General features: G+C 37.8%; 1 protein-coding gene across 4 annotated transcripts in view; it reads right to left on the bottom strand.

The window, feature by feature from the left end:
- Positions 1-20,625, bottom strand: part of SOX5 (SRY-box transcription factor 5) — a 997,819-nt gene that overhangs the window by 92,419 nt on the left and 884,775 nt on the right. For all 4 annotated transcript variants that reach the window (XM_068560002.1, XM_068560001.1, XM_068560003.1 and 1 more), the window contains one exon: positions 5,809-5,894. In XM_068560002.1, coding sequence (XP_068416103.1) covers positions 5,809-5,894 — 86 coding nt within the window. The remainder of the gene's footprint in view (positions 1-5,808; positions 5,895-20,625) is intronic.

Consider the following 20,625-nt stretch of genomic DNA (forward strand, 5'->3'; position numbering starts at 1 on the left):
TACAGTATTTATAAAGTGAGAAATAAGTGGATAAATATTTCCTTTTAATTTCCAATCTTAGAAGCCTTGTTAAAAACAGAAATAGGATACACTACAAATCTTACTATTAAAAAGTTCACGATGCCCATTAAGTAAAATGCAAATGAATGACAATGAATATGAGAAATAAATGTTAGATGGACTGCTGCCATCATTTGGTTTCATTAATTAGAAACAGACAATTTGCTTAGCTGATTTTATCTAGTCACAAAAATCCAAAAGATTCAAAGTGTAAGTTATTTTGCTTAAATAATTAGATTCACTTCTTCATATTGAAATGAAGCTAGATTAGTTTTCTGTATAAGTTAATCTCCCTCCTTTAAAAAAGAGACAATATTAGGAGAACAAATATCAAAAGGCATCCTTGGCTCTTGGAAGAAAAATAAGTAGTTTGAAGAGGAAGGGGAAAGAAAAAAAGAGAAGAGGAGGAAAAAAGAGAATGGGGTAAACAGTGTATGAGATTGCTAATTGGCTAGTTACTAGTATTTTGATAATATACCTTTCCATTATTTAGAAATAATTTCTTTTAGTGCTGTATTGGCAAGGTGAGTCATACTGAGTCAAAAGCACCTCTATCAATTCATAGTCTCATCTACGCCTGTACATCCATTAATGAACAACATAGGAATAAACTAATGTTGAAATGTTTGGTCTTTTTTGAAAATTATAACTTTAAAGGAATTACACAAACTGTAATAAATGCTAAAACACATTCTTTATGCAGCAGCCCAAGGTAACAAATAAGATAAAGGGAAGAAGGAGCAGAAGAGATAGAGCTACAGATTTCTCATATACTAAGAATCTTTTAATAAGGGTTAAAAATATAATGTTCCCTGGTATTTAAATTAATATCATTTATTCCAGCAATTAATCATACACTGCTTTGTTATTTTATTAAAAATGATTATGACCATTAGCTCATGATAGTTTCTTCATTTTATTCCTATGTACTGAGCACCAGCTACTTGCTAGGCATTCCGCCCCCCACCCCACCCCGAGCACGTGAGATACATTATGATACATTATTGGGCAACAACAACAACAAAATGACACTCCCTGCTCTGGTGGAATTTAGAGAATATTTGAAACAGGCAGACAATAAATAAGGAATATAATATGTAAGTTATACAGTATGTTTGAAGATGACTAGTGCTATAGAGAAAAAGCAGAATAAGGGAAAATAGGAAGTGTGGTACGTCTTGGAGGGTTATTTTATGATTTCAAGCGGTTAGTTAGACTAAGTCTAGGAGAGATGACATTAGAGCAAATTCTTGAATGAGGTGAATTAGCCTTCCAGGCAGAGGGACAGGTAATGCCAAACTCTAAGGTGGGAGCATACTTCGGCAAGTCAAAGGACAGAGAAGAGTCTAGTGTAGTTGCAGCACACTGAATAAGGTAGTGTGGAGCAGACTATCATAAACATAATTTTAAAATACTGTGGTGCCACACACGGTACCAGGCACGTAGTGTTTTCATAAGGATGAAAATTAATTTATATAGGAAATTAATCATTAATATTCAGCTTAATTCCACTATTTCAAAGAAGAGTAGCTAGTTAACAAAAATAGATAATTTATTTTAAGTGTAATCTTAAGATTCATTCTTCACCCTTTCATTTAATAGATATTTACTGAGTCCATTAAATATTTCAAGCACTGGTTAAGTGCAAACGATGGTGAGTCAGTAATTCCATAGATTTTGCCGTCTGGTAGAAGCCAGAAAGTAGGATTTAAAACATATTCTATAAGTGCTATTAGAGGGGAAATACAGTGTGTTCCCGGCATATATAAGACCTACATTAATCAAGACTTGGGGACAATGAAGACTTCCCTGAAAAAGTGAGGTTTTGACTTGCAACCTCAGGGATAACTAGGAGTTGTTTGCTTGGTAAAAAAAAAGGTGGGTAATAGGGTTCCCGAAAGAGAAAACATCACATGTAAAGATCCAGAGGGGAGAGAGAACTTGAAAACACCAAGGTATAACTTAAGGTATTTAAGTAGGAGAAGGACATGGTCAGATTTTCTAAAATCTTAAAGATCATTCTGACAAACGTATAGTAGAGAGCGCACTGAAGGGGCAAGAGAAGAAAGAAAGGCCAGTTCAGGGCTACTGTGGTAAATTATGGAAGCAATGAGGATAGCCTGACCCACAGAGTGACAGTACCATGCAAAGGAACAGACGGATTCTTGATGTATTTAGTAGGTAGAATGAATAGACAGATAATGAATGAATAGGTCCAGAGGAAGAGGGAAGAAGAGAAGTTGAACATAGTGCTAATGGTTTCCGGGGTTGAGCCATTTGCTAAGACCAGAAAATGAACAGGTCGGGGGGCGAGGAAGAGAACTGGTGAGGCCCATTTTGTAGTCAGTTTATTGTGCATGTAACGTCTGTGTTTCCTCTTGGTAGCCAACAAATAGTTGGCTATATGGATCTGAAGCTCAGGAAAGACTTAAAAGCTCTGGAAAAAGCTCAGAGGAGACAAGGACAGATATTTTGTTATAGAAGAAAGAAAGAAAATGGTGCCTGGGCACAACATGTTAATTTGTATGTTTTATATACATAATCCAGATTAAGCCATTTTCTCTATATAAATAAAAAATAAATATTTGACAATGCTTAGACTATTTTAACTGCTCCTAAAAGTATACAGTAAGGTGATTTTTTTTTGCATAGTAAGTATTTTATTATTTTATCCAGGAACATGAAGTGATAAAATAATAAATAGTGGTTTTATTTAAAACATGTCATTTTGTTTTCCTTTTAAGACAATTGTAATAATTATTTCTTCTTTAATAAAGGCCCTGGTTGTTGGTTTTACTTAATATTATCCAAGCGTGAACAATTACTTGTAAATGATTATTTCAAAAGAAAACACAAATGGTAGGTAAACAAAGTCAACCAGGAGTAGAGATATATTTATAGGGTCCTTTCTTGGATCTAGATGTTCAAAAAGAGAAGACTGAATTAACATATATCTGTGTAAAGAGGTATGAAATAGACAATGCAGAGTGTGAAGTAGATAGCCGTCATGAATGCTGCTGTCTCCTTCAGCATTGCATATAGAGGATTTGTATTAGTACCAATTAATCAGCATTGTTGTTATAATTGTAGTAGCAGGTTACTAAGTTAGCAAATGTCCTAAGAAGGGCAATGTCTCCAAAGTTTAAAAAAAAAATCTCCTGTACTTGGAAAAGCAAGTATAATTGTTTTAAAACCATGGATTTTGGACTCTGTGATCCAAGTTTCTTCTTTGTCAAATAGAGTTATTAATACATAACAAAAAGTGTTGTAATAAGAATTAAATGAGAACTCTTTGTGTGAAAGCCTTACCAGAGAACCTAGCATAAGAACATAGGACTGAATCTCAATAATTGAAAGAGAATCTTGGTAACTGAAAGGGACTCAAAAGTGATGAAGTCTACTCCAGGTATTATTAAGGGATAGAAAATGGAGATTTAGCAGTATAATTCAAAGCAGCGTATGGAGAAAATTAAAACTGGCTCATACATTGTACTCCACTGAGAAGAAACTTCTCAGAAGCAGGTTCACAAGATTGGGGTGAATGCTGGGTTAGGGTTAAGATAAGACTTCTGACTAGGCATTGTAGTTAGCTTTTCTCTGACCTGTCTGGGAAGGTTTGTGGAGAAGAAAAGAATTTGGATGCTATTTTAATGCAAGGGGAGGGAGAGTATTACAGGTCTCCTTTGCAGCTGGGGGAAAGGTGAAGTCAAGGTTAGGGATCTGTGAATACAGTGTTAGGAATAGGAGTAGAAAAGTAGGTTGGTGTAGGCACCCCAGCAAAGGTGAGAGTAAGTCCACTAAAAGAAACGCCATGACATGCGTTCGGAATATGTTTGGGTTTGAGTACTGTTTTTCAATCATGAGCAAGAGTCCGTGTGTGTGTGTGTGTGTGTGTGTGTGTGTGTGTGTGTGTGTGTGTGTGTGTGGTTATGTGTTTGTGTTTTAATAGTAGCTAATGGCTTATCATGAAAGAGTTAAGATTATTAGTTTTCTTGTTGTACCGCAGTGTTGATTTACTGAGATCTTAACAAAACTCATTTATTTTAATGGGTACAATGCCACTTACACAAAATATCTTTATCCCATTTATAGATCAAATTATAGTTGAAGCAAAAGCAAACATGTTTGGTGTCTTTTTTCTTGTTTTCTGATCAACAAATTTTTTTGTATCTTTAAATTTTAACGGAATCTGATATCACATTATAAGGGCAGAAATAAAACTTAATTTGTGTCAAATAGTCTAATGCTATCTTTATAGAAAAATAAGTTTGGACTGCTGCCTAACAAAGCTACCTTCTACTAGAATTCTACAATGAAACGTAGGAGATGCCTCCAACTTGCCCTTGCTCCCTCTCACCACTAATCCAATGGTGAAAGGAAATGAGAATGTCTAATTTGTTTTGAAAACTGACAGCTTAGATCTCTAAAACTCCTATTTTCCACATTCAAATCTATTGCTGGATATTCTTCCCTCTTCCTTTAATCCCACTACTCTTTTTAGTTTTACTTATTATAGCCACTTCTCTGTATTGTAGTTATTTCTCAGACTTCAAAGGCTAACAAATGCTGTTACTTTTATTGTCCCCATGGCTCCGACAGGTTATTTCCAAGGTAATTTCCAGCTCAAAGAAACAGACACTAACACTGTAGCTTTCGGAGAAAAGGCAGAATAGGAGTGGGTGTTATTAACCTCTGTAGAACACAGTATGTCTCAGTTCCTCCTGTGTTTCTCCTGTGAGACTCAACTGGTTTCTCAGAACCCCACCAGGTCTGATAACTCCCTGTGCTGACCAGATGTATCTGTCTCTTGATGCTACAATTTAAACTATATTTTCCTTATAGGCTAGGGTCATCTGTCATGACAATGCACTTTCATGAATACAACTTAATTTTATTAAGCATGGGTGCTTTATACTTGGCTTTAACGGCATACTGCGTCTTTCAGGCAAAGGAAAATATAAAACTTCTCACAAGGGGAGATTAATCCTATTATTGGATGATTTGTTATTCCCATTACCTGTGTACCTATAAAGTCCATAACAACAGAAACTAGGGTAGTAGGATGCTGATTCAAAGATTTAAACAGGTAATGAAAGATAACTTTAATATAATTTAATTGATATTCTTTCCAACTCCAGAGACAAAATTTCTAAAATCACTTGGACATCTGGTAAAGTCAGCAACGACATTCATGGATATATGGGAATGTGTCTTCTGCCGGGCTAAAAAAGGTCTTAATTAGGATGTCTGGATAAAGTTGTGCTCACTTAGACACCTGCTTATTTGGTCTACTTATCCTTGCTTATCCAACTGAGCTGGCATTAGCAGGAGAATAAAGAGTGCTTCAAAAATACTGGGCATCTTGAACAATTTTAAACGTAATTTTTGTAAGCTATCTTGAGCCATAAGTATCTGAATATCTTTTGTAGTTTTTTTGTTCTTTTTAATCTTGGTGAGGAACATTCTGTGACAAAATTATGGCATATAGTAATCAAAGCAAAACTACAGCTCATTTTGTTAAATCATACCAGGCAATAAAAAAAATTACAATAAACTGTCTTTAGTACAGAAAACAGGCCTAAAAATTAAAAGAACCAACTTTGGGTTAAGAATCAGTAGACATAAATTCAAAAAAAAAAAAAATGTGAGACAAATATCACTAGTCAGTTTTATTTTGTGTTAACACGATAATAGCTGTTTTCGATATTTACTTAACCTTTGTCTCTGGTGTATTGTTTCCCGACTTACCTGCAGTTGGAGTGGGCCTAAGCCTGGTGTTGCTGCAGCAGCAGCTGCCATGGTAGTTGGGATCAGCTGTACAGGGTAAGGGTCACCTACGTAAGAGAATAATAGAGGCGTCAGCACCTTTTATCTACTCTCCACCTGCAAATTAAACTCATGCATTCACTCTTTCCAAAAGCCTTCTTTTGTGTGCCTTGCTGAGGCCTAATGAAAAGCTCTATTGTGCAGCTTTTTACTAACACTCTTTTCACAATTCTGGCTGAGAGAGGAATGTGAATAAAAGGCACAAGCAATTAAGGCGGAAACCTCATCCTTTCTTCATGATGTATTTAGGAAAATGGGAGGAAAAAGTGCGCATTGATCAGAGGGCTGCACTTTATAACACACACACACACACACCTGATAATCTTGATATGAGCATACCAACTCCTCAGCACATTTAAAATGTTATTATAAAAGGAACTTAACTAAACTTAATTCTATTTTAACAAAGTAAACTCTAAAGGTTTAGGCCAAGTAGCTTATCTTTTTAATGCTATGTTACAGTCTTGATTCAAATAACCTGTGGACAAATTCATCATAAAGAAAACATTTAATGCATTTTTAAAAGTTATATAAAATATTGGTATCTCTATTATTCCAGAGACAAATGCTTAAAAAGATATACTATAAAGAAAGCAGAAAATAGATGGTTTTTCCCCAATGGATTTCTCTTTGTGGGAATATCTAAAAAACTAAAATTTTAGTAACTTAAATTTAAAGTTTTAATATAGATCTATAAAAATATAGAGAGACACACAAACATATATTCACATATAGAAGATTATAATGTACGTTTTTGATGTGAATAAAGAATTTTTTCCTCTTAGTAAAGAGGTACCTCAGACTTTTTGCACAGAGCCCAGTGATACGCTAACAGATATGGACACTGTTAGCTGTTTGAAATATAACCATAGCAAAAATGTAAAATAACTATTGATATAAGAACAATTTTCTAATATACAAAGCTTTTTGTATAACTATAATTTGTGAAAAGCCTGTTGAATGTCAAATGTATGGAAATATAACTGAAAATAACGGTTAATATATTCATTCAAAAATATTTATTGAGGGAGCCCCTGCGCTCGAGAGGCCCGCGGTGCCACTGCCACCTGTGGAAGCAGCGAGTTCCGACCAAAGTTCCCCGGCCACAAAGGGCCCTGGGCCTCCGGGTCCTGGCGTCACACCCCCTCTGCTGTTTCTCAATAAGCAAAAAGTTGTCCCAGCACTACTGCTGAAAATATTACTCTTTTCCACATTGAATAGTCTTGGCACCCTTGTCAAAAATCAATTGACCAGAGGACCTTCAAGATGGCGGAGGAGTAAGACGTGGAGATCACCTTCCTCCCCACAAATACATCAGAAATACATCTACATGTGGAACTGCTCCTACAGAACACCTACTGAACGCTGGCAGAAGACCTCAGACCTCCCAAAAGGCAAGAAACTCCCCACATACCTGGGTAGGGCAAAAGAAAAAAGAAAAAACAGAGACAAAAGAATAGGGACGGGACCTGCACCAGTGGGAGGGAGTCGTGAAGGAGGAAAGGTTTCCACACGCTAGGAAGCCCCTTCGCGGGCGGAGACTGCGGGTGGCAGAGGGGGGAGCTTCGGAGCCACGGAGGAGAGCGCAGCCCCAGGGGTGCGGAGGGCAAAGCGGAGAGACTCCCGCACAGAGGATCAGTGCCGACCAGCACTCACCAGCCCGAGAGGCTTGTCTGCTCAGCCGCCGGGGCGGGCGGGGGCTGGGAGCTGAGGCTCGGGCTTCGGAGGTCGGATCGCAGGGAGAGGACTGGGGTTGGCGGCGTGAACACAGCCTGAAGGGGTTAGTGCGCCACAGCTAGCCGGGAGGGAGTCCGGGAAAAGGTCTGGACCTGCCTAAGAGGCAAGAGACCATTGTTTCGGGGTGCGCAAGGAGAGGGGATTCAGAGCACTGACTAAACGAGTTCCAGAGACGGGAGTGAGCCGCGGCTATCAGCGCGGACCCCAGAGACGGGCAGGAGACACTAAGGCTGCTGCTGCCACCACCAAGAAGCCTGTGTGTGAGCACAGGTCACTATCCACACCTCCCCTTCCAGGAGCCTGTGTAGCTGACCACTGCCAGGGTCCCGTGATCCAGGGACAACTTCCCCGGGAAAACACACAGCATGCCTCAGGCTGGTGCAACATCACACCAGCCTCTGCTGCCTGCAAGCTCGCCCCGCATTCCACACCCCTCCCTGCCCTGGGTGCCAAATCCAAAGCTGAACCCCAGAAGCTGTGCCAGCAAAGAAGAGAAAGGGAAATTTCTCCGTGCAGCCTCAGGAGCAGCGGCTTAAATCTCCAGAATCAACTTGATGTACCCTGCATCTGTGGAATACCTGAATAGACAATGAATCAACCCAGAATTGAGGTGGTGGATTTTGGGAGCAACTGTAGGCTTGGGGTTTGCTGTATGTGACTGACTAGTTTCTGATATTTATCTTTATCTTAGTATAGTTATTAGTGCTTGTTATCATTGGTGGATTTGCTTATTAGTTTGGTTGCTCTCTTCTTTTTTGTTTTAATTACTTTTTAAATATTTTTATTTTAATAATACATTTTTATTTTTTATTTTAATAAATTTTATTTTATTTTATTTTTTTCTTTCTTTTTTTTCTCCCTTTTCTTCTGAGCTGTGTGGCTGACAGGGCCTTGGTGCTCTGGCTGGGTGTCAGGCATGAGCCTCTGAGGTGGGAGAGCCGGATTCAGGACACTGGACCACCAGAGACCTCCCGTCCCCATGTAATATCAATTGGCGAGAGCTATCCCAGAGATCTCTGTCTCACGCTAAGACCCAGCTCCACTCAACAACCAGCAAGCTCCCGTGCTAGAGCCCATGCAAAACAACTAGCAAGACAGGAACACAACCCCACTCATTAGCAGAGAGCCCGCCTAAAATCATAGTAAGTTCAAAGACACCCCCAAACACACCACCGGACACGGTTCTGCCCACCAGAAAGACAAGATCCAGCCTCATCCACCAGAACACAGGCACCAGTCACCTCCACCAGGAAGCCTACACCACCCACTGAAACAACCTTAGCCACTGGGGGCAGACATCAAAAACAATGGGAACTATGAACCTGCAGCCTGTGAAAAGGAGGCCCCAAACACGGTAAGTTAAGCAAAATGAGAAGACAGAGAAATATGCAGCAGATGAAGGAGCAAGGTAAAAACCCACCAGTTAACAGCTGATCTTTCAGCAGAAACTCTACAGCCAGAAGGGAGTGGCAGGCCATATTTAAAGTGATGAAAGGGAAAAACCTACAACCAAGATTACTCTACCCAGCAAGGATCTCATTCAGATTTGACGGAGAAATTAAAACCTTTACAGACAAGTAAAAGCTAAGAGAATTCGGCACCACCAAACCAGCTTTACAACAAATGCTAAAGGAACTTCTCTAGGCAGGAGACACAAGAGAAGGAAAAGACCTACAATAACAAACCCAAAACAATTAAGAAAATGGTAATAGGAACATACGTATCCATAATTACCTTAAATGTAAATGGATTAAATGCTCCAACCAAAGGACACAGACTGGCTGAATGGTTATAAAAACAAGACCCATATAAATGCTGCCTACAAGAAACCCACTTCAGACCTAGGAACACAACCAGACTGAAAGTGAGGGGATGGAAAAAGATATTCCATGCAAATGGAAGTCAAAAGGAAGCTGGAGTAGGAATTCTCATATCAGACAGAATAGACTTTAAAATAAAGACTATTACAAGAAACAAAGAAGGACACTACATAATGATCAAAGGACCAATCCAAGAAGAAGATATAACAATTGTAAATATTTATGCACCCAACATAGGAGCACCTCAATCCATAAGGCAAATGCTAACAGCCATAAAAGGGGAAAAAAACAGTAACACAATAATAGTAGGGGACTTTAACACCTCATGTTCACCAGTGGACAGATAATCCAAAATGAAAATAAATAAGGAAACACAAGCTTTAAATGACACACTAAACAAGATGGACTTAATTGATATTTATAGGCCATTCCATCCAAAAACAACAGAATATACTTTCTTCTCAAGTGCTCATGGAACATTCTCCAGGATAGATCATATCTTTGGTCACAAATCAAGCCCTGGTAAATTTAAGAAAATTGAAATTGTATCAAGTATCTTTTCCCACCACAATGCTATAAGACTAGATATCAATTACAGGAAAAAAAACTGTAAAAAATACAAACACATGGAGGCTAAACAATACACTACTAAATAACCAAGAGATCACTGAAGAAATCAAAGAGGAAATCAAAAAATACCTAGAAACAAATGACAATGAAAACACGACGACCCAAAACCTATGGAATGCAGCAAAAGCAGTTCTAGAGTGAAGTTTATAGCAATACAATCCGACCTCAAGAAACAAGAAACATCTCAAATAAACAACCTAACCTCATATCTAAAGCAATTACAAAAAGAGAACAAAAGAACCCCAAAGTTAGCAGAAGGAAAGAAGTCATAAAGATCAGATCAGAAATAAATGAAAAAGAAATGAAGGAAACACTAGCAAGGATCAATAAAACTAAAAGCTGGTTCTTTGAGAAGATAAACAAAATGGATAAACCACTAGCCAGACTCATCAAGAAAAAAAGGGATAAGACTCAAATCAATAGAATTAGAAATGAAAAAGGAGAAGTAACAACTGACACTGCAGAAATACAAAGGATCATGAGAAATTACTACAAGCAACTATATGCCAATAAAATGGACAACCTGGAAGAAATGAACAAATTCTTAGAAAAGCACAACCTTCCGAGACTGAACCAGGAAGAAATAGAAAATATGAACAGACCAATCACAAGCAATGAAATTGAAACTGTGATTAAAAATCTTCCAACAAACAAAAGCCCAGGACCAGATGGCTTCACAGGTGAATTCTATCAAACATTTAGAGAAGAGCTAACACCTATCCTTCTCAAACTCTTCCAAAATATAGCAGAGGGAGGAACACTCCCAAACTCATTCTATGAGGCCACCATCACCCTGATACCAAAACCAAAGATGTCGCAAAAAAAGAAAACTGCAGGCCAATATCACTGATGAACATAGATGCCAAATCCTCAACAAAATACCAGCAAACAGAATCCAACAGCACATTAAAGGGATCATACACCATGATCAAGTGGGGTTTATCCCAGGAGTGCAAGGATTCTTCAATATACGCAAATCAATCAATGTGATAAACCATATTAACAAATTGAAGGAGAAAAACCATATGATCATCTCAATAGATGCAGAAAAAGCTTTCGACAAAATTCAACACCCATTTATGATAAAAACCCTCCAGAAAGTAGGCATAGAGGGAACTACATCAACATAATAAAGCTCATATATGACAAACCCACAGCCAACATCGTTCTCAATGGTGAAAACCTTAAACCATGTCCACTAAGATCAGGAACAAGACAAGGTTGCCCACTCTCACCACTATTATTCAACATAGTTTTGGAAGTTTTAGCCACAGCAATCAGAGAAGAAAAAGAAATAAAAGGAATCCTAATCAGAAAAGTAGAAGTAAAACTGTCACTGTTTGCAGGTGACATGATAATATACATAGAGAATCCTAAAGATGCTACCAGAAAACTACTAGAGCTAATCAATGAATCTGGTAAAGCAGCAGCATACAAAATTAATGCACAGAAATCTCTTGCATTCCTATACAGTAATGATGAAAAATCAGAAAGAGAAATTAAGGAAACACTCCCATTTACCACTGCAACAAAAAGAATAAAATACCTAGGAATAAACTTACCCAAAGACACAAAAGACCTGTATGCAGAAAACTATAAGACACTGATGAAAGAAATTAAAGATGATACAAATAGATGGAGAGATATACCATGTCCTTGGATTGGAAGAATCAATATTGTGAAAATGACTATACTACCCAAAGCAATCTACAATTCAATGCAATCCTTATCAAACTACCAATGGCATTCTTCACAGAAGTAGAACAAAAAGTTTCACAACTTGTATGGAAACACAAAAGACCCTGAATAGCCAAAGCAATCTTGGGAAAGAAAAACGGAGCTGGAGGAATCAGGCTCACTGACTTCAGACTACACTACAAAGCAACAGTAATCAAGACAGTATGGTACTGGCACAGAAACAGAAAAACAGATGAATGGAACAGATAGAATGCCCAGAGATAAACCCACGCACATATGGTTACCTTATCTTTGATAAAGGAGGCAAGAATATACAATGGAGAAAAGACAGCCTCTTCAGTAAGTGGTGCTGGGAAAACTGGACAGCTACATGTAAAAGAATGAAATTAGAACACTCCCTAACACCATACACAAAAATAAACTCAAAATGGGTTAAAGACCTAAATGTATTGCCTGACACTATAAAACCCTTAGAGGAAAACATAGGCAGAACGCCCTATGACATAAATCACAGCAAGATCCTTTTTGACCCACCAACTAGAGAAAGGGAAATAAAAACAAAGATAAACAAATGGGACCTAATGAAACTTAAAAGCTTTTGCGCAGCAAAGGAAACCATAAACAAGACAAAAAGACAACCCTCAGAATGGGAGAAAAGACTGGCAAACGAAGCAACTGACAAAGGATACATCTCCAAAATATACAAGCTGCTCACACAGTTCAATACCAAAAAACCAAACAACCCAATCAAAAAATGGGCTAAGACCTAAACAGACATTTCTCCAAAGAAGATATACATATTGCCAACAAACAAATGAAAGGATGCTCAACATCACTAATCATTAGAGAAATGCAAATCACAACCACAATGAGGTATCACCTCACACCAGTCAGAATGGCCATCATCAAAAAATCTACAAACCATAAATGCTGGAGAGGGTGTGGAGAAAAGGGAACCCTCTTGCACTGTTGGTGGCGATGTAAATTTGTACAGCCACTATGGTGAACAGTATGGAGGTTCCTTAAAAAACTAAAAATAGAACTAGCACACAAACCAGTAATCCCACTACTGGGCATATACCCTGAGAAAACCAAAATTCAAAAAGGGTCATGTACCACAGTGTTCACTGCAGCTCTATTTACAATAGCCAGGACATAGAATCAACCTAAGTGTCCATCGACAGATGAATGGATAAAGAAGATGTGGCACATATATAAATGGAACATTACTCAGCCATAAAAAGAAATGAAATTGAGTTATTTGCAGTGAGGTGGATGGACCTAGAGTCTGTCATACAGAGTGAAGTAAGTCAGAAAGAGAAAAACAAATACCGTATCCTAACACATATATATGGACTCTAAAGGAAAAAAGTGGTTCTGAAGAACCTAGGGGCAGGACAGGAATAAAGACGCAGATGTAGAGAAGGGACTTGAGGACACAGGGAGGGGGAAGGGTAAGCTGGGACGAAGTGAGAGAGTGGCATGGACATACATACACTACCAAATGTAAAACAGATAGCTAGTGGGAAGCAGCCGCCTAGCACAGGGAGATCATCTGGGTTCTTTGTGACCACCTAGAGGGGTGGGATAGGGAAGGTGGGAGGGAGACGCAAGAGGGAGGGGATATGGGGATATTATGTATACGTATAGCTGATTCGCTTTGTTATACAAGAGAAACTAACACAACACTGTAAAGCAATTATACTCCAATAAAGATGTTAAAAGAAAAAAATCAATTGACCAGAAAAGAATATATATTTATTGAGTACCTGCTTTGTGTTAAACACTACTGTTGTCACTAGAAATAGAGCTTTTTTTTTTTTTAATAAATTTATTTATTTATTCACTTATTTTTGGCTGCGCTGGGTCTTTGTTGCTGCACGTGGGCTTTCTCCAGTTGTGGTGAGCGGGGGCTACTCTCTGTTGCGGGGCCCGGGCTTCTCATTGCGGTGGCTTCTTTTGTTGCAGAGCATGGGCTCTACGAGCATAGGCTTCAGTAGTTGTGGCTCGCGGACTCTAGAGCACAGGCTCGGTAGTCATGGCGCACGAGCTTAGTTGCTCCGCGGCATGTGGGATAATCCCGGACCAGGGCTCGAACCCGTGTCCCCTGTATTGGCAGGTGGATTCTTAACCACTTGCCACCAGGGAAGCCCCCAGAAATAGAGCTTTAAAGAAGACTCATGTCAAGAGGTGTATTTACTGGAAATTTAATGAAGCTTAAGCTTTTGGGTTCTGGAAAGGGCCCCTAGCAGTGTGTTCACAGGGTCATATGTTTTTATATTTGTCAGCTCACTTAATTTTTTACTTTGTTGTGATTCTTTTCATAAATATTCTCTTTTGTACTTAATGTATATGAAGATCATATATATATATATATATATATATATATATATAATTTTCATATTTTTATTCTTAAATAGAGTCCCCAAAATTATATGTTTCAGGCTTCAGAATACCTCAATCTACTTCTGCTGATCTGGCTTTACAGCTTAAAGGGAAAATAAGACAAAGATAATTCAATGATTAGTATAAAATACAATGACTGTTAAGATAGAGAAGTATACAGTGCTATGGACTATATTGTCGGTACCCCACACCTAGTCTAAAAGGTCAAAGACAGCCTAGCCTCTAGGATGAAGTCATGTTTAAGCTGAATCTTGAATTAAATGAAAGCTAGCCAGGCAAAGAAGGGAAGCATTCCAGGAAGGAAAATAATTTTCATTAAGACTCAGAGTCAAATGGGAGTGTTATATCATAGCTCATTCCCTGAATTGCTCAAGTGCAGAGTGCAGGTAGGGAAGTAGAGATAAATGGGGCTGGAGAGGGAATCAGGACAGATTGTGTATGGCTTTATGTACAATGTAAAGAATCTAAACTTTATCCTACAGGATAAAGGACACCATGAACATGGAAAATAGATGGACTGAGTAAAACCACTTGGGCTAGAGGTTGGAAGCTGTAATCAATAATAAAAAGATGCAGAACTTTGTATAATAACGTAATGATGGTCCAGACTAGAGTGGTGATGTTGGAATAAAGAATCATGGAGAAAATCAAGTGGTATTTAAGAGGCAAAACTGGCAATGCTTAACGATGGTTTACATAAGAGAAGACTCGAGGATGATTCCCAGGTTTTTCACTGGAACAGCTGATTGCGGAGTGGAACTCTTTGCTGGATTTGCAAACATGGATGAGAAGCAAGACTGTCACGTTGGGCGTAGCGAGGGGGAGATGAAGCAGAAGGAACAGAGTTCTGTTTTGGACATTTTAAGTCTGACATTACTATCAGTATCCAAGCAGAGGTGTTCACTGAGGCACTTGATAAACATGTTAGGATTTTAGGGGAGAAATCCACATAGGAGACATAAATTTGAGGGTGGTCAGCATATATCTGGAATTTTAGCTGTAACCATGTAGAAGTTAACTATAGATAAAAAAGAGGTCCAAGGATTGGATTATAGGATATATTAACTCTTATAGTTAGGGAGATAGGTAACTAGCAGAAAAACTGAGGAGAAATGTATATAAATCTGGTGTTCCAGAGGCCAAGAAAGATTTTCAGAAAGAATGATCAATTTTTTCAAATGCTGGATTTAGTGACATAGAACTCACTGGTGACTTCCACAAGGGCAATTTCAGCAGAGTGAGGGGTGAGAGAGCCCAGCTGGAGTGAGTGAGATCAACAGAGAATGAATAAAAGAAAGGAACTGGGTGCAGTAAGTGTAGATCCTTGCTTTTCACAGTGACGTTCTCAGGAGCAGCACTGACGTCACCCAGGAGTTTGTTAGAAAGGCAAAATTTCAGACTCCACCCCAGACCTAATGCGGCAGGCACACGTCAGAGTCAGTGGAACCCACGCTGACTCCCACTTCCCGGTATTTATGTCCTTATGCAATTCCCTCCCCTTGTGGACTGGACCTAGTAACTACCTTCTAATGAACAGAATAGGCAAAAGTGATGTGATGTTACTTTTGAGATAGGTTATAAAAAGGCTCTGGCTCTGTCTTGCTTGCTCCCCTGCCCCCGTTCCCCAGCAAGCAGTTATATGTGAGCTGCCCTATGGAGAGGTTCACATTGCAAAGGACTGATGTCTTCCAGCCAACAGCAAGCACAAGTAGGAAGCCTGCCAACAACCAAAGGAGGGAGCTTGGAAGTGAATTTCTCCCCAAGTCAAGCCTAGAGATGACTACGGTTCAGGCCAACACCTTGATTGCAGGGACATGAAAGACTCTGAGCCCGAGCGCGGCTGTGTCCAAACAAATGTTTGTTATTTTAAGCCACTAAGCTCTGGGAGACTTTGTCAAAGCAGCAAGCATATACCTTCTGAATTAGAATTTAAATTTTAACAAGATTCCCAGACTATTTGTATGCATTTGAGAAGTACTAAAACAGACAATTTCAGTGAGGCATTTTGCAGTACCGATTGGAGGATGTGTGATAAAGAAAACTACTTAAAAGGTATACATTTGTAAAAATTATAGCATGCTTATATGCTAATGAGAAAGATTGAGTAAATAGGAAAAAACTGATGTTACCTGACAAGGCTTTACTTATCATTTGGAATTTTTAATATTTAATCCAGAAAACACTACATCTGATTTTATAAAGGGAAGTTTAGATGTTTAAAAGCTGAATTTGTATTTATGCAAACTAGCTGAAATAACAAATGTTATGACTATTAGAATCGACAATTTAAATACTTAAAATTATGTAATTCACTTATATTCCTTATTTAATGACTATAATATTAAAATAAACTGAGCAAAAGTTTAGAGGCTACAGTGCTCTTCACAGTGACAATTCATTTTATATAATTTACTTTCCCTATTGAAAATCAATTAATAAGCACTTATATCATCTACCATGTAACTAGAATTCTGCTGGGTGTTATGTGAGAGAAAAACAAAAAAACAAAACAAAACCTGGTCTCTATCTGTTTACTACAAGTCTCTCTGTTCTAATTATTTGAACTTATTTGAGTAGTACTGACCACCAGTGCTACAGAAGTTAAGGTAGAACTAATTCCAGGATTCAATATTTAAAGAATAAAGGTGAAAATAAGAGTGAGCTTGGCCTTGAAGATTTGCAGGTGTGGGGCAGATGTTTTAGACAGGGTGAAATGTATCATAGCGTGAGCGTGACATGCTGAAGGAATGGAGAGAAAACCAGCTTAACTCACAGGTTACAGAATAAAGGCAAAAGAGACAGAAAGCAGGGAGCTGAGAAACTTTTCATAATCCAAACTTGAAGATGTTTGGATGCCAAAAGGCAACGGATATGAAATGAAGTTTTAACAAGTTTAATTAAAGAGGTTAAGTAACAGGTCTTAAAGATGACTCCGAACTCTAACCTAGGGATACAGATTTACTCATAAATTTGGATTGATGGCAAACACCCACATAGGTGTTTAGGGCACTTTCCAACTACCAGCATCTAACTCTTAATAACAAATTGAGTATTATACACATATTTAGAGCTCATTAGTTAAAATCCAGACTGTCCCATAACGCTTAAAAATTGCATATGCATATTAGAATCTTATTATTTTTCATTTCCTACATTCATGAATATATAGTAATGAAATGAATATAGTTATCTTTCCTTTGGATATACATATATATGTGCATAACTATAATGTTATTCATATGCCACACTGTACATGTGTATAAACATATATGTGTATGTACATACATATACACACACAAGCTAAATAATTTATATATGTGTTATGAGCTGAACTGTGTCCCCCCCAAATTTTATATGTTGAAGTCCTAACCTCTAGTATCTAAGAATGTAACTGTATTTGGAGATATGTCCTTTAAGAGGTAATTAGGGTAAAATAAAGTCATATGAGTAGGCTCTACTCCAATATGATTGGTGACCTTATGTAAAGAGATTAGGACACAAACAACACCGATGGAGGGACAACCATGTGAGGACAGAGGGAGAAGAAAACCATCTACAAATCAAGAAAAGAGGCCTCAGAATGAAATCCACACTGCTGATACCTTGATCTTGCATTTCTAGCTTCCAGAACTGTGAGAAAATACATTTCTGTTGTTTAAACCACCCAATTTGTGGTATTTTGTTATGGCAGCCCTAGCAAACTAATACAATATGTTTGCCATATACAGCCTCATATCAATGTAATTGATGTTTAAGTGAATTGGAGAAAACGAAAGACTGGCAGCAAGAATTAAAAAGAGTACTATCACTAGTACTAGTACTATCACTATCTGTAATCATATACAGTCTCCAAGATAAACATATGATCAAAAATAGGATATCAACTAATTTCAAAAGGTTTGTGTCTAAGCCACAATATTAATGCAACCATCTCCATCCAACATACAAACATACATAACTTGAAGCATATCTACCTTATTATCAATTTTGCAGATCTAAAATATCCAGAACTAGTTTGATTGAAATTTGCCCCAGTTACTAAGGAAATACAAATACCATAAATGTGAAAAGGGCCAATATAACAATTTAGCTCAATTAAGGAAATTCAAAATATATCACATGCATGTGTCAGTGTTCTGAAGTGGACACAGAATCTATAAGACTTCAAAACAAGGTCAAGGGTAGTTCTTAATGGGGAAAGAGAAATTCAGAAGCTACTGGGGAAAAAAGATTTTTATTGAAGTAAATACTGTCATCTCTTTATGCCATCTCTCAATAAACTGCACTAAAATATTACAACAGGTTTATTTTGTTAATACCTCATGAGATACTTAGTAAAAATAAGATAATGGAAAATTCTGGCGTTTAAAGTTCAACCATGTGTGTTATTCAAATTGACTTTCAACTAGTTAAAGTAATTTCTTCTACTCTGTCCTAGGTTTTAACCATTTGAACAGTTTTTCCTTAAGCCTTTCCAAAATTAATTTGCTTCTTCTTTCAAGCCAAGTATGGAAAATTCTAGCTCAAAACTAAAATTTTTCAAAGAGTTGAAAAATATACTGAGGCATGTTAATCAACTGTTTTCAGAATACAATCCAGCTTATAGTATCTACTGATACAAATGATATATCTAATAGTAAATAACCCAATAACCCCTCAGAAAGCATGTTACTTACATTAGTATTAAAGTAATGAATATTTAGATAATAATTATTTACAGTGACACTATTGAAGAGTCTCATTTTGGGGGCCTATATACAGAGTAAGAAAAACAACAAGGTTATGTAGGCTGAGGAAGATTGGCAAAAGCAAGTATGTTCTTATCCAGGGTCAACTTCACAAACCCTTTCACCCACTGAACTACTATAAAGGTTCTGGAAAGTTTTGGGGCATTATAAAAATTAAAACCTACAGACACACACACACACACACACACACACACACACACACACACACAATCCCTGCCCTAGAAGAGTTCCGAATAAAGTGAGGGAGATAAACGTGTAAACCAATCCAGTGATACAATGAGCAAAGTAGAACAGTGGAGAAGGCATCATTCTGGAAACCTCCAGAAAAGAAGAACTTAACCTGGAAAGAGCATCGAGGAAGATTATTTGTTAAAGTATCTCTTAAAAAATGGCACTTCACTACCAAATTATCTTTCAGGACCCTTTTACCACCTACTTTCCATGTCTTCCAAAGTTACACAGTAAGCCTGCATCACGTCATGCAACAGGATTGCTCTTATTAATCATCTTCTCAGATTGGAACTGAAAACACCCTGCTCTACCACTCTAACTTCCTGGTGGAGGGAGTTCTGTAGGAGTTCATGGAGGAGTGTAAGACAAAGTGGAGTTAAAGAGGACACTATAGTTGGAACTTTCGAAGGAAGGAAGGAAGGAAGGAAGCAAGGAAGGAAGGAAGGAAGGAAGGAAGGAAGGAAGGAAGGAAGGAAGTTGTTTCGAAGGAAGTCGCTTTCTTTCATTTCATAGGCCAACAGATGAATTGGTGGGTTCCTTCTGCTTGGAAGGAGCCCCTTACCATTCATAGGACAGTGTTAGCAATGACCATTATCTGTTATTGGCCCCTACATCCAGGGATATTTTAATAGTCTCAGTGTATCTGATGTAGAAGGGGAATGTTAAGCTATGCAGCTAAAGAAGCAGGTAGGACACACATCTTGCAGAGCCTTGTGTTTTACTTTGAAGGCAATCTTAAGTTGCTGAAAGGTTTTAAGCGGGAATGTGACATAGTCTGATTTGTGTTTTAGATCAATTTTGTGGCAAGGGATAGAATCAACTGGAAGAGGGAGAGACTGGAGACAAACAGACATGTTAAAAACTGCTGCAGTAAGTCAAGAGGGAAATGATAATGGCCTAAACTAATCATAAGGGAAAGAGAAGAAGGAACATATATGGGAGACAGACTTGATGGCCAATTTGATGGGAGGATAGAGATACGGGGGTGGGGGGGAAAAAAGGGGGGAAAAAAAACACAGTTGGGCTTATATTTTATTTTCGGATGTGGTTCAGGAAAAAAAATCCTTTTTTTACCCAAAGAGTTTCAACATCAATTGTTCCAACATCGATTCTGAATTATTCATTATGCTCCCACTGATGTGAAATGTGGGCAACTAATATCTGTTGACTTCTAGCACTTAAAATATTTTACATATGTATACACATAAATATACACATAAAAATCTACACAGATATGAATGAATATATTTACTGGTCTGTGTATAAAAGCTCATTTAATCTTCATAACAATTCAATAGGGTAGATTGTTATTCTCATTCTACAAATTAAAAATGTTCAGGATCTCACAGATAGTTAAGTATTATAGTTCTTACCATCGTCGCAAGGAAAGTATTAAGTTTTAGAAAACATCACAGACTATTTTAGAGCATAATATAAATACATATTTAAAATTTCAAAATAGATATATT

The sequence above is a fragment of the Eschrichtius robustus genome, chromosome 13 (genome assembly GCF_028021215.1).
Source record: "Eschrichtius robustus isolate mEscRob2 chromosome 13, mEscRob2.pri, whole genome shotgun sequence".
Classification (NCBI taxonomy): domain Eukaryota; kingdom Metazoa; phylum Chordata; class Mammalia; order Artiodactyla; family Eschrichtiidae; genus Eschrichtius; species Eschrichtius robustus.